General features: G+C 41.8%; 1 protein-coding gene across 4 annotated transcripts in view; it reads right to left on the reverse strand.

The window, feature by feature from the left end:
• Positions 1–297: 297 nt before the first annotated feature.
• pcdh7b (protocadherin 7b) overlaps positions 298–15,611 on the reverse strand; it is a 212,276-nt gene continuing 196,962 nt past the window's right edge. For 2 of the 4 annotated variants that reach the window (XM_014206501.3, XM_014206500.3), the window contains exon 3: positions 298–5,001. In XM_014206501.3, coding sequence (XP_014061976.3) covers positions 4,520–5,001 — 482 coding nt within the window. In that variant the 3' untranslated portion in view covers positions 298–4,519. Of the gene's footprint in view, positions 5,002–6,601; positions 6,621–15,611 lie in introns of all 4 variants that reach the window. The other 2 variants (XM_014206503.3, XM_014206505.3) reach the window with 2 other exon arrangements.

Genomic DNA, 15,611 nt, shown 5'->3' on the forward strand with positions numbered 1-15,611 from the left:
CAATTTGTTTTCAGAACTTTTATTTCCATGACTGATCAAATTTGTTTTCTCATGGCTCTCTCTTGTCCCTCTGCAGCAGACGTATGGTGAGCAATATGTTTGGAACATCAAATCGCAGTAAAATCACAGTATCGAGTCGCAAAACATATAGAATGAGAGAATAGTGAGAATAGCAATACCTATCGTATCCACTTTACGTAATGTGATAATATCGTATTGTGAGGTCACTGGCAATTCCCAGCCGTATAAAAACGAAGCGTACAACTCATTCAAATCAATAAAGGAGTTAGTACAATATAGTTTTACCATGTTATATTTTAATTTCTGCAGAGACAAAAATTACAAGCAATTTATTTACAGAAACCTGTACAAAAGCAAATTAAATTATGTAAAATATTTCATAAATAGAAGTTGACTTGCGTTCAATACATTTTGCCATGTTCAGCTAAGCTGCGTGCATAGTGACTCATACTTAATTAAACAATGATAAACTGTTTACTCAATTTCTATATCAACATCCAAGTCGCAGGACAAATAGTTTATAGTTAATATTACAAATCTCATCACAGACTGTGAATGCTCAACAACGAATAGGAGAGAGATCTGACTAAACATTCACCTCAGGTAGCAAAAATATGATACATTTTATTCAGTTTTTCTTCTAAAAACCAAACTTGACTCATCTGTGGATTACCAGGTCAAGGAAGGAACCATTTGATATTGTCCCTGTTTCTTTTCTATCAGATAATATTGTACATTTACAAGTAAGCACAAGTAGCCTATTGAATGTTTGAGTAAAGAGTTGCATTTTTTGACAATCAAAAAAGCTTATTTTAACACTTACCTCTCTATATAGAACTTTCTCAGTCTTTCTAGAAACACAGACATGCAATTTCCTTTATGTTCACTGAAAGTATAACACAATGAGAACCCACTACACAACTTCTTTCTTGTTTCCAGTGTTGTAACGCACCATGCTTTGTCGAATTTGTGAATGTGTTGAGTTTTTTTTGGTAATGCATGTGTTGTAAATGTGTTTTAGGGGTTGCTTTATGTCCTGAGGTGTGCATTCTGTCAGCATCTCGACCTTGCAGCATTTTTTTTATTTTTTATTTTTTTACTCCTCACTTTTCCAACCTCTGCATTTAGCATTTATTGGCTTCCTCGCGTCCTGAACTGTCAAATGTCTCCAAGCGTTTCTTCTACTACACTCAATGTGTTCAATCCAGGAGAGTTGTTGCATGCACATAAGGTTGTCGCACTGAACATGTACATCAGCAGAACACCGTAGCAATAGGATATTTCATTTTTCCATTACGTCATCATTATTACTAGTATTAAGCAGTACAAAAAGTAGTAATTTGGTTATGAAAGTACACTATGCTAGGAATGGATATTAATACCTTGAACGTTCCACGTTGAGACCCATCCAATAGCCACTCCACATCATTGTACCACACTGTGTCAACAGGCTTACAAACATTTGACTGGTCACATCCCGAGAAGACAGAAAGTAACTGGATTGTTCCTCAGGAGGTATTTAAAATTGGACTATAATATCATCCCCACTACTTTTAGAAAGCATGTCAGCATAATTGGTTTTGTACCATTCCAAACCAACATTGAATCATACCAATCGGTATAAAAAGGCACAATTGCATATTTTGCATTCACTCTACAGTTTAGTTTTTTTTTTACATTTTTCTTTTTTTACAGAAGCACTCTAAATATACAAAGTTGCACCAGAAAAGAGAAAAAGAGAAAAAAACTAATAAAATACATAATGATGATCATTTCCAAGGTTCTGATTGTTATTGTATATCAAATACCAAAAAAAAAGAGGGAGAAATTAACCAGAAATGCCATGCCGGTAGAAAGTTGCGAATCGTCTCACTGTATTATGTACGTCAGACTTTTCCAGGTGATGACACAGGATAGGGTAGCACTACCTCAACTGAATTTATGTTATCACTGTAGGGTTTACTGTAGGGTTTACTGTAGGGTTTACTGTTCAATGGAATTGGGGAACGCTGTGAAAAGGTGTCTGAAAGGAACAAAACAAACCAACAATCAACAAAATATGATGGAACATGAAAGAAATATGCTAAATAAACATACATTTCTTCCTCCTCAAACTGATATACTTATTAATTGTACTACATGGCTAATGTCTGTTAGGTATAACAAAAGCAAGCAACAAGATGGACCTCCATGTTCACAGGTTAAGGAATTTTTTTGTACATTTTTCTTTTACATTTTTTTCTCCTTATTAAGTGAAGTAAATTCCCTTTAAACATGCAGTAAAAAGTACATATTTATGTATACAGTTTATAAGCATAGGAGCGCTTCTTCGAACGACAAGTAGTACTTACAGACTACAGATTGGTGGACTGCCAAATAGCAGCTGTTTTGAACCAAAGGGTTAGCTAACATATACAAGGGTTTCCATTGCATCTGATATTATTTTTCTCAGTTATGGCGGCAAGACCTTGTGCCTACTTACAGTACCGGCGGAAAAACACAACTTGCGATGGGTAAGGAGGCACAATATCTTCATATTATGTGTGTGCACATGGTTGTAAGTGTCAGTCCAAACTAGAACAGATGTTCTCCTACATGTTGTGCCCATGCTCAATTCAACCTATACTCTCACTATACATTTACACGTATGTATTTAAAGCAACATAACTACCGAAAGCTATTTCTATGTGGTATTGTAGTTACTCTCTGATAAATTATGAATCCATATGCCAGTTTGTATTCCCTATGTTTTGGTTTCTCGCTCATACTAACTTGTAAGGTACAATGTTAAACCATTGTATTTTCACACACCTTTTTGTGACTGTACATCAGTAGGTATTTTTGATTGTACTTCATTGAGCAGATTCTTACATTCGTGCTCAAAAGATGTCTGTCTGTGTCAATATGAAAATGTACTTCTGCCATTAGTGACATCTCCATTTATGGGAAGGTGGACATGGACTTAGAGTGTACTATGCTTACTATTATACGATAGATAGTGTGTCGTGTCAGTGTCGTGTACCATATGGCATGTACTGTTCAATCTAGCACACACGCTAACACAAAATAAATGTCACGGCAAAGCCTCGCCACATAGCTTTACTAGACCGGCTCAACCTACCCTGTCGTGTTTACTTTTACATACCCAGCACTTCCCTCAACTAACTCACCTAAAGTGTAACCATGACATGCTTGCTGTGTGTTGCTTTGTGTCTGCTTGTCTATGTGGGCAAGAGAAACCATAATCAGCTTTATAACTTTCATCTGAACAGGAATCAATATTTTCCGGGGGTGATACAGTATGCACAACCACGTACACATATTACACAATTCAAGCAAAGAACGACAGCCAGTTCAGATTGGCTCTAGATAGAAACTTACATCTGGAAGGGCGGATTTAGTCTTCAACTCTCAGGCCACCCAAAGACAGAGAAAGAGAGACAGAGAAAGGTAGAGGGACAAGTGAGCTTTAAAGGTCAAAGGGTCTGAATCGATGTATATGTACAATGTACACTTGTGTTAGTGTCTATGAGAGAGACAAAGTGAGCACACTCGTATATCAGCATACTTGGACATCAGTTCATCACACATTCATCATGCATCCTATGGTTAGGACATTGCCAACCGTATTGACTCCTCCATTTGTCAATGATATTCTGCCACGAATGAGGCGATACACACCGTCTTATCCACAGGACAGAAAGTTAAAGCTTAGTCTTTCCCAAGTGTTATGATCTATGATGCCATGCTAGTAGCTTTCACAGTCTGTTGTTGTTTGGTTGTGTTTTGGAGGAACGCAACTTTATATCACAAGCTGTTGAAATGACGGGATCAAGAGTGGGTAGCACGGGGGGAGGGGGGGGGGGGGGGGGTCATGACACGTGACGTGTTACGTGACACATTACTGAATGTATATGACATTTGCATCAGGGTGGGAGTGTCACTAAGTCCCCAAAAGGCATGACATCGGTCCTCTGTCAGACGTTTCATTGTCACACTCAAGTTATAGAAAAAGATAGGGGAAAAAGGAATGTCCTCTTTTGTACAGTACAGTCTTTGGGAGGTGGTGGGGTCAGGGAGAGATAATGCATGCATGTTTTATGGAAATGAGTTGGTAATTGTACAGTGGTGATCATCAGGCAGCAGTAATGTTCCCATTGGCCCGACTCGCCGGCCGGCAGCAGTTATCCAATGTCTCGCTTCAAGTCCCACCAATAGCCCCATCCTCCTCTTCCTCTTGCAAGATAAGGTCAGAATCTGAATTTCAAAAAGGGATTATCTTTGTATCCACGTTGATTTTAGCATTGTTTCACGTTGTTGTTTTTGATGTTTGTTGTTGTCTTGGAGAAGGGTTATCCTTGGACCTAGTCTACTCAGTTAAGGTCGGTCTGGTACAGTAAAAAGTGTCTTCAGTTGTTGTCGTCGTGGTTGCCTACTATAGTTGTTGTTGTTTGTTGTTAGAACCATGCGTACCGTGGCGCTAGCTCCACCGCCCCCCTCACAGGTAGACCTCCCGGCGGGTGAGCGTGCCACAGGATGAGGGTTTGTATTCCCCGGTGGGGGCCAGGGGGATCTCCTCGATGGGGTGACCCACCACCACCCCCTCCTCGACCCCCGGCGGGCTGAAGCTGGGCGAGCCGAAGGCTTCGTAGGAGGACGAGGAGGAGGCCATCTTCTTATTGAGCAAGTTGCGGTTGCGGTCGTTGCCCAGCATCACGTGAGAGGAGGGGTCTCCGTTGGCCATGGCGACCAGGGCTTCCTGGCTGCCAGGATGCTGCTGTTGTTGCTGCTCGGGAGGGTTGCTGCCGCTACCGCCGCTGGTCATGAAGGTGGAAAGCTTTGGTTGTTGGGTGGTGGTCGTCTTGGGCCGTCGCTCGGGCGACGTGCGCACAGGCATCCAGCAGGAGTCCGAGTGGCCGTACTCGTCGCATTCCCGGGTGCACTTGCCTGTCATGGCTACGTCAGGCAAGGTCCGGGTGTCTGGAGGGAAGAGAAGGAAAATAGAGAAGGTTCATTAGTGAAAGTGTTCTGTTTCCCCAAAGCGGGACTAATATATAATTAATAGAAAAGCTGAGTCTTTCACACTAACAATTCCTGTCACTTTGTTGAGGGTTGTGGTCGCAAGAAATTTGTTAACAGGAAGTTTATTTTTCTTCCATTAGATGCGTGAGTCTGTACATTTTCTCAGAAATGGTGTTATCATCACATCTTAATGTTTTTTAGCATTGGAATTGTATCACTGACAGATGTATTCAGGTTGAATTGCTAAAATTGATTTTGCTTTCATGCAGAACACGTACCACATGAACAAAACAAACCCAAAAAAATACACATAAAAAAATAAACACTGCACCGAACATCGACAACACCTCAAACTGAAAAAAAAGTGACGTGAACCGGAGCTGAAATAATGTCAAACTTCCAAATGTGGCGTTGTGTTGTGCTCCTCGACCATTGTCTAATGACGTGCTATCTACTCTGTATGTGTGAGTAGACTTACACTGCTGTACTGTATGTCAGGAGGTGAGAGAGACTGTGATAACAAGCTCTATATAAGCCAAAGTATTTTCTAGAGACACACGTAGAAACTGTCTGAACCAAGTAGTCTACTAGTCCATCACCTGGTCTCCTATAAAATCTTCTACTAAGGACCTTAACCAATTACCAGCCAGATAAAGGAAAGCTAAGAATAACTACAGTGCATGTGATTTGTTTTGAAAGAAGCATTAAACACAACACTAAAAACTAACACTGCAACTAATGTACAAGACGCACCGTCAATAGGGTTACGACTACCGCAACTGCTGCTGCAGCTGGTCACCATAACTGTAGTATTGTTATTTAGTATCAATTCACAGATAAGATGACTATGATAACTATCTCTCTTATGCGTCAAAACATACATACCCCAAAAACTCAGTTAAAAGCTATAAATTGAAAGCTAGACGTTCAAAGTTGCCAGCGCCAGCATGACATACACTGAGGTTACCAAACTTTAGGAACACTTTCCTAATATTGAGTTGCACCCCATTCTGCCCTCAGAACAGCCTCAATTCGTCGGGGTATGGACTCTACAAGGTGTTGAAAGCGTTCCACAGGGATGCTGGTCCATGTTGACTCCAATGCTTCCCATAGTTGTGTCAAGTTGGCTGGATGTCCTTTGGTGGTTGACTATTCTTGACACAAACCGGTGTATCTGGAACCTACTACCATACCCCGTTCAAAGGCACTTAAATCTGTTCTCTTGCCCATTCACTCTCTGAATGGCACACATACATAATCCATGTCTCAATTGTTTCAAGGCTAAAGAATCCTTCATTAAACCTGTCTCCTCCCCTTCATCTACACTGATTGAAGAGGATTTAACAAGTGACATCAATAAGGGATCATAACTTTCAACCTGGTCAGTTGATGTCATGAAAAGAGCAAAATGTTTTGTACACTCAGTGTAGATGCCATGTTAGATGGGTTTGCCAATGGCCAGAAAGATGTGATGTATGAGATTAACAAGCAGGAGAGGTGAAGTGCAAATCTAGAAAGCATGCTGCCCTGGCTTTAGAAAATGTTAACCATGGCTTACTTTTAATGCTCTTTATCTCCTGTAAAAGAAGAATAGAATATAATCACTGGTTGTGCTTGGCATTGTGGGTATTTTGAAAATAATATACGGTATGAGAAATTCTCCACTGCATTGAATTAGACTGCAATTCAATATAAAACAAGGTATCAATGAAACTAATCAAAGATATGTGAGGAAACATGTTGAGTTTGGATTGGAGAAAAACATGCTCTAGGACAAGACTGGATAGAGATTAGGGTTGCAAAGGGAGGGTAACTTACTGGAGACTTTGAAGTTTACCAGTAAACTACCAGAATTGTTGTTTCTTTCAAGGATTGCAGGTACCTTAGTGGTTCGAGAGTTGGGCCAGTTACAGAAAGGTTGTTGGATCGAATCCCTGAGCTGACAAGGTAAAAATGTGTAATTCTGCCCTCGAACAAGGCCAGTTAACCCACTGTTCCCCAGTAGGCTGTCATTCTAAATAAGAATGTGTTCTTCACTGACTTGTCTAGTTAAATATACAAAATATATCACAACACATCTAGTGGCCTTTTTGGGTACTTCAGATTATAAGTGTCTGTAATTAAAAATATAATTTGTTTTTCAAATAAAAAAATCAAACGACAAAGCTGTAAAACATTATCCTAAAAATAATACTAGATATGAATACTTTTTAAAAACGTCATTCAAGTATAAACTACCAAAGTTATGATAGATTGACATAGATTGTCTGTTAATTACCAAAACTACTAAAGATTCCAGTAACTTTGGTAAATGACCAGTAACTTTGCAACCCTAATAGAGATAGACAAAAGATAGAGAGGGAGAGAGCATGAGAGCAATACAGTTCTGTTGATTGGGATGTTTCTCAATCCATTTACATTTTCAAAGCTACATCTTAAATCAAATGCATCATGAGTGCCATTCCGCTGTTCTGTTTCTGTGAGCCCCTTGCCTATTCACCACAGAAATACATGCCCAATACTACAAATCACCTCAATAAATCTATGTAGCCATGGGCCGTTACAAATCCATATGCAGTCAGTGAGAAGGGCGTATATTTAAGTATATGTAAGCCTAGACAATATTTGAACACATATTCAAGAGATTTGGTGGATCTTTCATGGCATTTGTGACCCAGAAAAATATATAAATTTCAGCCCAAAAAATGCATGAAACAAAGAGAATGAAGTCATTGCAACCGCAGTTGATTGTTAACATGCGAACTGATCACGGGGAAATGGTACCAGATGTAGAATGGACGGAGGAAGGCAAAGAAGAAGAAAGAAATAAAGAAAGAGACGTCTCCTTTTCTCTCCAAAGTGGCTCTTGATGGTTGAGCATTCAAGTAGATACAATCAGAGATCAAATATCTGTCTGAGCAAAGAGCCACCTTTCCTTGGATGAATCACCTTGATTGGCTCTTGCATCTCAGCCTGGCTTGCAACTGAGTCATCAAGGTTCGAGTCTTGAGCTGCTACCCACAATGCACTGCGACAGTGGCTCTCCCGGATTTGCCCCGGGCTCATCTGATCACCAGACTATTCGCCCCCAATCATACTCTCAGCACCTCGGAGAGAAAGGAGGGGGGTGGGGGGGGGGGGAGACCTCTCGCCTTGCTCAGTCTAACCTGCAGCTAGCATCTCCACTGCCTTGAGTGAGAGAGGTGGGCCTCCACACAGGGCTAGGCTGCCTTCTACATGAGCATTGCTACAGTACTCAGTCATCTCAGAGGAAACAGTGTATTATATTATACCATCTACAGTGATGTTTCTCACAGGGAAAACAGATGGCTAGTGCGCTAATATCAACAGCTTCAGGTGCTAATAAAGATCAAGAGATTAAGATTAAGATGACTCTATTGGTCAATTGCACACAAGGTCCAATTGAAATGTGATTTCCGCTTTTAATCCAAACCTTATGTAAGACACACATACATATACATCTGTTGTTGATGTGGGGGGGGGGGTTAAGGTGGGGCGGCAGGTAGCCTAGTGGTTAAAGTGTTGGGCCAGTACCCAAAAGTGTTGCTGGATCGAATCCCCGAGCTGACAAGGTAAAGAATCTGTCGTTCTCTCCCTGAACAAGGCAGTTAACCCACTGTTCCCCAGTAGGCCGTCATTGTAAATAAGAATTTTTTCATAACAGACTTGTCTAGATAAATAAAGGTTTAATAAAAACAAAGTGCCTCTGTCAGATTACTGCTGTTGTGGTGACAACCCTTTCCAACACACTTTTATTTAACTGGCATCACTCAAAATACAACTATGATAAAAGTACAAGATGGGATGATTTAGTATACTGTATACTGTAATATAATAAAGTACAAATATGGATATTTCATGAAGAAAGAGAGTGTTTTTGGTAAGAGCAGAGATAAGCTCATTGCTCAATAGCAGCACGGTCCATTGACTCCGGAGCCCAGCTAAATATGAAGAGGTTTCACACTGTGATAATGAATTAGGCCAGAAGATCAAAGCCAGAGAGAGAGAGAGAGAGAGAGCTCCTCTATGTAGTAAAGGACCATTTCCTTCTCGCTGTCCTCGCGCCACCATTTTGAAAGCCCCTAGGGACAGGACTATCCATTGACATGTCTGTATTAAAAACACTTAAATCATACTAGTCGTCGGGAACCAAAATCGTCAAAAAAGCCCTTAAAACAATGTGTTCAATATTTCTTAAACAGGATTTTATATTTCACCTTTTTCTTTTCTCTTATTAGTGACTGCCGAGGATGTGTGCAGCTCTATATTTGGTGTGGCCCTCCCAGTTACAAAAAAAAAGTCTAATTGGATTTTTAATTTAAAGTTTATCTTTTTTATTTAAGAAAAACATTTCCCTGTTGGGGTTTCATTTTATTTATAATCACATTGTGCTAGGGAACATTTATTTTTAGACAAAGGTCATTGGAAGGGTAAGGTTGCTACAGCATGAGAGTAAATGAGTCAGCCTTTTAGAGAGAAGAAATTGTAACAGCCTACTCAGGAAGAAGGCCATATTGTTGGGCACACGGACAAAATAATTGTATTGTACAACACAATAGTTCTAATTTAAGTCTACGCAATTCATGAAAAACTGTCTATAAGAAGGAAGTAGGAAGAGCGTTTTTCTACACAACATTCAGTAAGTGTATAAAGAGCAGGGTGGTCTTTGTCCTGACGCCTATTCCCATAAAAACAAAACATCTGGGTCACTTTCCACGGTCAAAGCATCGCCATAACCTCAGAGATTCAGAACGCCATAAAAAAATGGCAGATGCAAGGTTTCTACCCCAGGGCAGGGGAGTCCACAGTGGAATAGAGAGCAGTGGCTGTGCTTGCCAAGGGCCCAGCCAGCTAACCACTGTCACTCTAACACAAGGGGCTTTCTGCCAAGTGGGTTTGTACATAATGTACCCAGCACTCAGTCCCTTTCAATGGACTCAAAAGAAGCTTCCACTTCGCAAGGTATAGACTGGTGGACGGGTGGGGGCGGATCTGAGAAGGGAAAATATGTCTTCCTTTCTTTGAGGTAATTACACATGGATGAAAGTCAATGTTGCCACCGTGAAAGCTACCTGCTGCTACATCGCTGGTGGGAAGATATTTCTATCTTAAAGCTGGAGAGCAGAGCTGCACTGAGCCAGACTTTACTGCACGTCTGTAACAGCCAATGGTTAAAGTCTTTATTTGCAAAGGCAGAATAGCGTTTAGATATGGGGTATTACAGTGGACAACTGAGATGTTGCAGAGTATGAATTTGAGGGATATATGGTGTGTGTGTGTGTGTGTGTGTGTGTGTGTGTGTGTGTGTGTGTGTGTGTGTGTGTGTGTGTGTGTGTGTGTGTGTGTGTGTGTGTGTGTGTGTGTGTGTGTGTGTGTGTGTGTGTCTAGACCATCGGGAGTGCCCCTGCGAGCTTGTGTGGTTGTATTAGTGAGTGTGCTTACATCAGTTTGTGTGTGTGTTTATGTCAACACAGCACGTCTGTTTGTACATGAGTGTGTATGTCTGCGTCTCCTTCTCTCACATCAACATTCCATCCGCATCATCAAGTCAGACTCTCCATTCCCCACGGCAGTCGATTCAACTAAAACTCTCCATCCCCCAGGCAGTCAGTCCAGTCTATCAGGCGTCCAGTGAGCTTGCGCTACAGAAACAGATTCAGGCGCCCTGCCCTTTTGCCCTGTGTTTTCCAGTTGGGAGCCTCGGCCAAAACGGTGGGGCCAAAGAGCGAATGAACGGAGACAGAGAGAGAGAGAGTGGGAGTGAGTGAATGAGCAGCACAGATGCACTAGCCCTCGTTGCTCTGTCTGTTTTCTAGCTGGACACTGTGGATGGCTGGACAGCAGATAGGGGTCAGTATGGCTGGGACAGAAAGAAAGAGAGAAAGAGATATGGAGAGAGAGAGAGCTTGAGACGGTGAGAGCGAGAGCAAGAGAGAAAGAAATAGAGAAAAAGAGAAAGAACGAGAGAGAGAGAGAGAGAGAGCGAGAGAGAGAGAGAGAGAGAGCGAGAGAGAGAGAGAGAGAGAGAGAGAGCGAGAGAGAGAGAGAGAGAGAGCGAGAGAGAGAGAGAGAGAGCGAGAGAGAGAGAGAGAGAGAGAGAGAGAGAGACGTGGAGGCAGACTGCAGGCTGGGGATGGGTGGGGTCTCTCCATACAATGGACACAGTGTTTTCACTGTGTCTCTTCAGTCTTCAGTCTTTCTTCTACAAAATTCAATCTAAAACCCTCATCATATTCCCCTAGTTAAGCGTCTAAAAACACTCACTCCTAAAATGTCATTAAAGCCTGCAAACCTTTCACATACTTTAAATTTACCCAAATAAAACCATTATTGCTGAGAACAAGGATAATTGTTTATCCGTCTACAAACAGTGTCACCACCGACAAAGCTTGACAACAAAAGCGTACAGTGATGGGTGTCATATGGACTACTTCACCCAGTTGAAAGATTAATCCTGCAAACCAAAAACACATTTAGGTGAAAAATAGGTGGGGAGAGGAAGAGAAGGAGAGAGAGAGAGGCAGAGAGAGAGACAAATAGGCAGACAAATAGACAGACAGACAGACAGACAGACAGACAGACAGACAGACAGACAGACAGACAGACAGACAGACAGACAGACAGACAGACAGACAGACAGACAGACAGACAGACAGACAGACAGACAGACAGACAGACAGACAGACAGACAGACAGACAGACAGACAGACGACACAGATACAGTTGGAAGGAATAGTGTGAGAAGAGAACAAATAAAGGGTAATAGAATGAGCACTATCATTTACTATGCAGTCACTCTGTCCTATTCTCCCTTTCTCTCCACTAACCGCTTTCATTTAATTAGGTGGAACTCAGCCTGGGTATGAGAACTAATTAGCGGCCTGTGATCTTCAGCCTCTCAGGCTGATCTGACTCTCAGTCTTACTGGGAGGCTCCTGCAGCATAACCCCACCGCTGAGAGTTTGCCTCACCATCAAACGATTCTACTAGTGCTATCTGATTCACACAGTACACAATTAATACTAGTGCTATCTGATTCACACAGTACACAACTAATACTAGATCTATTTGATTCACACAGTATACAACTAATACTAGAGCCATCTGATTCACACAGTACACAACAAATATTAGAGCTATCTGATTCACACAGTACACAACTAATACTAGAGCTATCTGATTCACACAGTACACAACGAATACTAGAGCTATCTGATTCACACAGTACACAACTAATACTAGAGCTATCTGATTCACACAGAACACAACTAATACTAGTGATATTTGATTCACACAGTACACAACTAATACTAGATCTATTTGATTCACACAGTATACAACTAATACTAGAGCTATCTGATTCACACAGTACACAACTAATACTAGAGCTATCTGATTCACACAGTATACAACTAATACTAGAGCTATCTGATTCACACAGAACACAACTAATACTAGTGCTATCTGATTCACACAGTACACAACTAATACTAGTGCTATCTGATTCACACAGTACACAACTAATACTAGAGCTATCTGATTCACACAGTACACAACTAATACTAGAGCTATCTGATCCACACAGTACACAACTAATACTAGAGCTATCTGATTCACACAGTACACAACTAATACTAGAGCTATCTGATTCACACAGAACACAACTAATACTCGAGCTATCTGATTCACACAGTACACAACTAATACTAGTGCTATCTGATTCACAAACTAAAGGTGGTGTAAAAATGGGCATGCTGAAGAGAAAGGAGGGAGGGAGGAAAAAAGGACGGACGGAAGGGAGGAAGGAAGGAAACAAGGGAAGAAGGAAGGAGAAGAAAATTAGAGGAAAAAAAGAGAGGTGAAGAAAGTCAAAGGGAGGTGTTGAATAATGACGGGGAACACAGACAGAAAAATAAGCACATGGTAAAGGGGATATTTGTCTTTCTCTGCTAAGCTGTTTCCAGACAATTAAGGAAGGATGAAAAAGCGAGAGAGATCTGTGGGAAGAAAATGAAAGGGAGGCCTGGAGAGTCCTGACCTTTTGCAGATGAGACGCGGTGGGTAATGTTCGCAACATAATTAATTGTTGGTATTAATTAACACACACCACGCACGTCGGCCGAGGTGTTGGAGTGCCACTGTGTGAACCGAGGACAGTACGGTCCTACAAATCACCTTTAAATCCTAGCTTTCTCCCGAGTGGAGAAGCGGTCTAAGGTAGTAGATCACAGTGCTGAGCCACCACTACAACCTGGTGTTAGATCCCAGTCTCTGTCACAGCTGACTGTGACCGGGAGCCCCATAGGGCGGCGCACAATTGGCCCAGCGCCGTCCGAGTTAGAGGAGGGTTTGGCCGGGGGGCTTTCCTTGGCTCATTGCGCTCTAGCGACTTCTTGTGGTGGGCCAGGCGCCTACAAGCTTCGGTCATCAGTCAAAAGGTGTTTCCTCCGACACATTGGTGCGGCTGGCTTCCGCGTTAAGCGAGAACTGTGTTAAGAAGCAGCGTGGCTTGGTGGGTCCTGTTGACCTTCGCCTCTCCTGAGCCCGTTAGGGAGTTGAAGCGATCGTAACTACCAACTGGATATCACAAAATTGGGGAGAATAAAAATATCTCCCTAGCTCATACATTGACACTCTGGATTCTACAAAGCTATTGGCTACTGATTGGATTCCAAGATGGCCACCAGCTGTATGACCCTGATTGGTTATATACTCATTTTGAATCCCAATATTAAATCCAAAATGGAAAATAGATTGTGATTTCTGAATATTATAAAATGACAACTGAGGCATTCTGCAACCCTATGATGACTCTATATGAGCTACTTACAGCTCATGTATTTCTCATTTCCATTGTCTATTAGATCATGTCTTAGGCCTATACATGGAACTAATAGACTAGCTCCAGCAATGCTTCAGTCAGGCCTATATTGCTCGATTTTATTTTTCTCTTTCAGCACGTTGGCATTACAGTATCTGGTATAATGAGTGTACTGACAGACTACTCCAGACGTGATTCATTGAAGAGAGATTAACTAGCATAATTTCATTCTAGTGACAATCTCACAGCCAATTACCAAATATGGCTCTCTCTGCTTCTCAGGCAACTCTCTCTCTCTCTCTCTCTCTCTCTCTCTCTCTCTCGTTCTCTACCTAATCAGTAAGCTAGGCAGGTTGGAAACGAGACCCCATAAATTCAGCGGTGACCCTCCTCCTCATGCTCCTCAATTCATTTCTCGTTTCTCAGCCACAAGCCCAATACACACACACACACACACACACACACACACACACACACACACACACACACACACACACACACACACACACACACACACACACACACACACACACACACACACACACTTGACAAGAATCAAGCATGTGCGCACACCTACACACACATCATTAAAATGATGCCATAAGCTAACTAAGCACATCATTAGGATTAGTAGCTAAATAATATCCTACACCACAGACGGATATATTGAATAGGCCTATACCTGCCACAGTGACAGTATATATTGAATAGGCCTATACCTGCCACAGTGACAGGATATATTGAATAGGCCTACACCTGCCACAGTGACAGGATATATTGAATAGGCCTATACCTGCCACAGTTACAGGATATTATTGAATAGGCCTATACCTGCCACAGTGACAGGATATATTGAATAGGCCTACACCTGCCACAGTGACAGGATATATTGAATAGGCCTATACCTGCCACAGTGACAGGATATATTGAATAGGCCTATACCTGCCACAGTGACAGGATATATTGAATAGGTCTATACCTGCCACAGTGACAGGATATATTGAATAGGTCTATACCTGCCACAGTGACAGGATATATTGAATAGGCCTATACCTGCCACAGTGACAGGATATATTGAATAGGCCTATACCTGCCACAGTGACAGGATATATTGAATAGGTCTATACCTGCCACAGTGACAGGATATATTGAATAGGTCTATACCTGCCACAGTGACAGGATATATTGAATAGGCCTATACCTGCCACAGTGACAGGATATATTGAATAGGCCTACACCTGCCACAGTGACAGGATATATTGAATAGGTCTATACCTGCCACAGTGACAGGAAGCAGGGGAGATCGTTCCCAGGCCTGTCCTTAGAGAGCTCTGGGTGAAAGTGTGAGCCGATCCATTACTGCAGCCACAGCAGGATGATGGAGACAGCAGAAAACAGTGACACATATAGTCTACTGGGTGGAATGATGTCGCTAGCCTAGCTACTAGCTGCATCAAAGGGAAACCACAATACAACAACTATCTCAACACACTACTCTAGAAACCACAATACAACAACTACCTCAACACACTACTCTAGAAACCACAATACAACAACTATCTCAACACACTACTCTAGAAACCACAATACAACAACTACCTCAACACACTACTCTAGAAACCACAATACTAGAACTACCTCAACACACTACTCTAGAAACCACAATACAACAACTACCTCAACACACTACTCTAGAAACCACAATACTAGAACTACCTCACCACAC

The sequence above is a fragment of the Salmo salar genome, chromosome 07 (assembly GCF_965601325.2).
Source record: "Salmo salar chromosome 07, fSalSal1, whole genome shotgun sequence".
Lineage (NCBI taxonomy): Eukaryota > Metazoa > Chordata > Actinopteri > Salmoniformes > Salmonidae > Salmo > Salmo salar.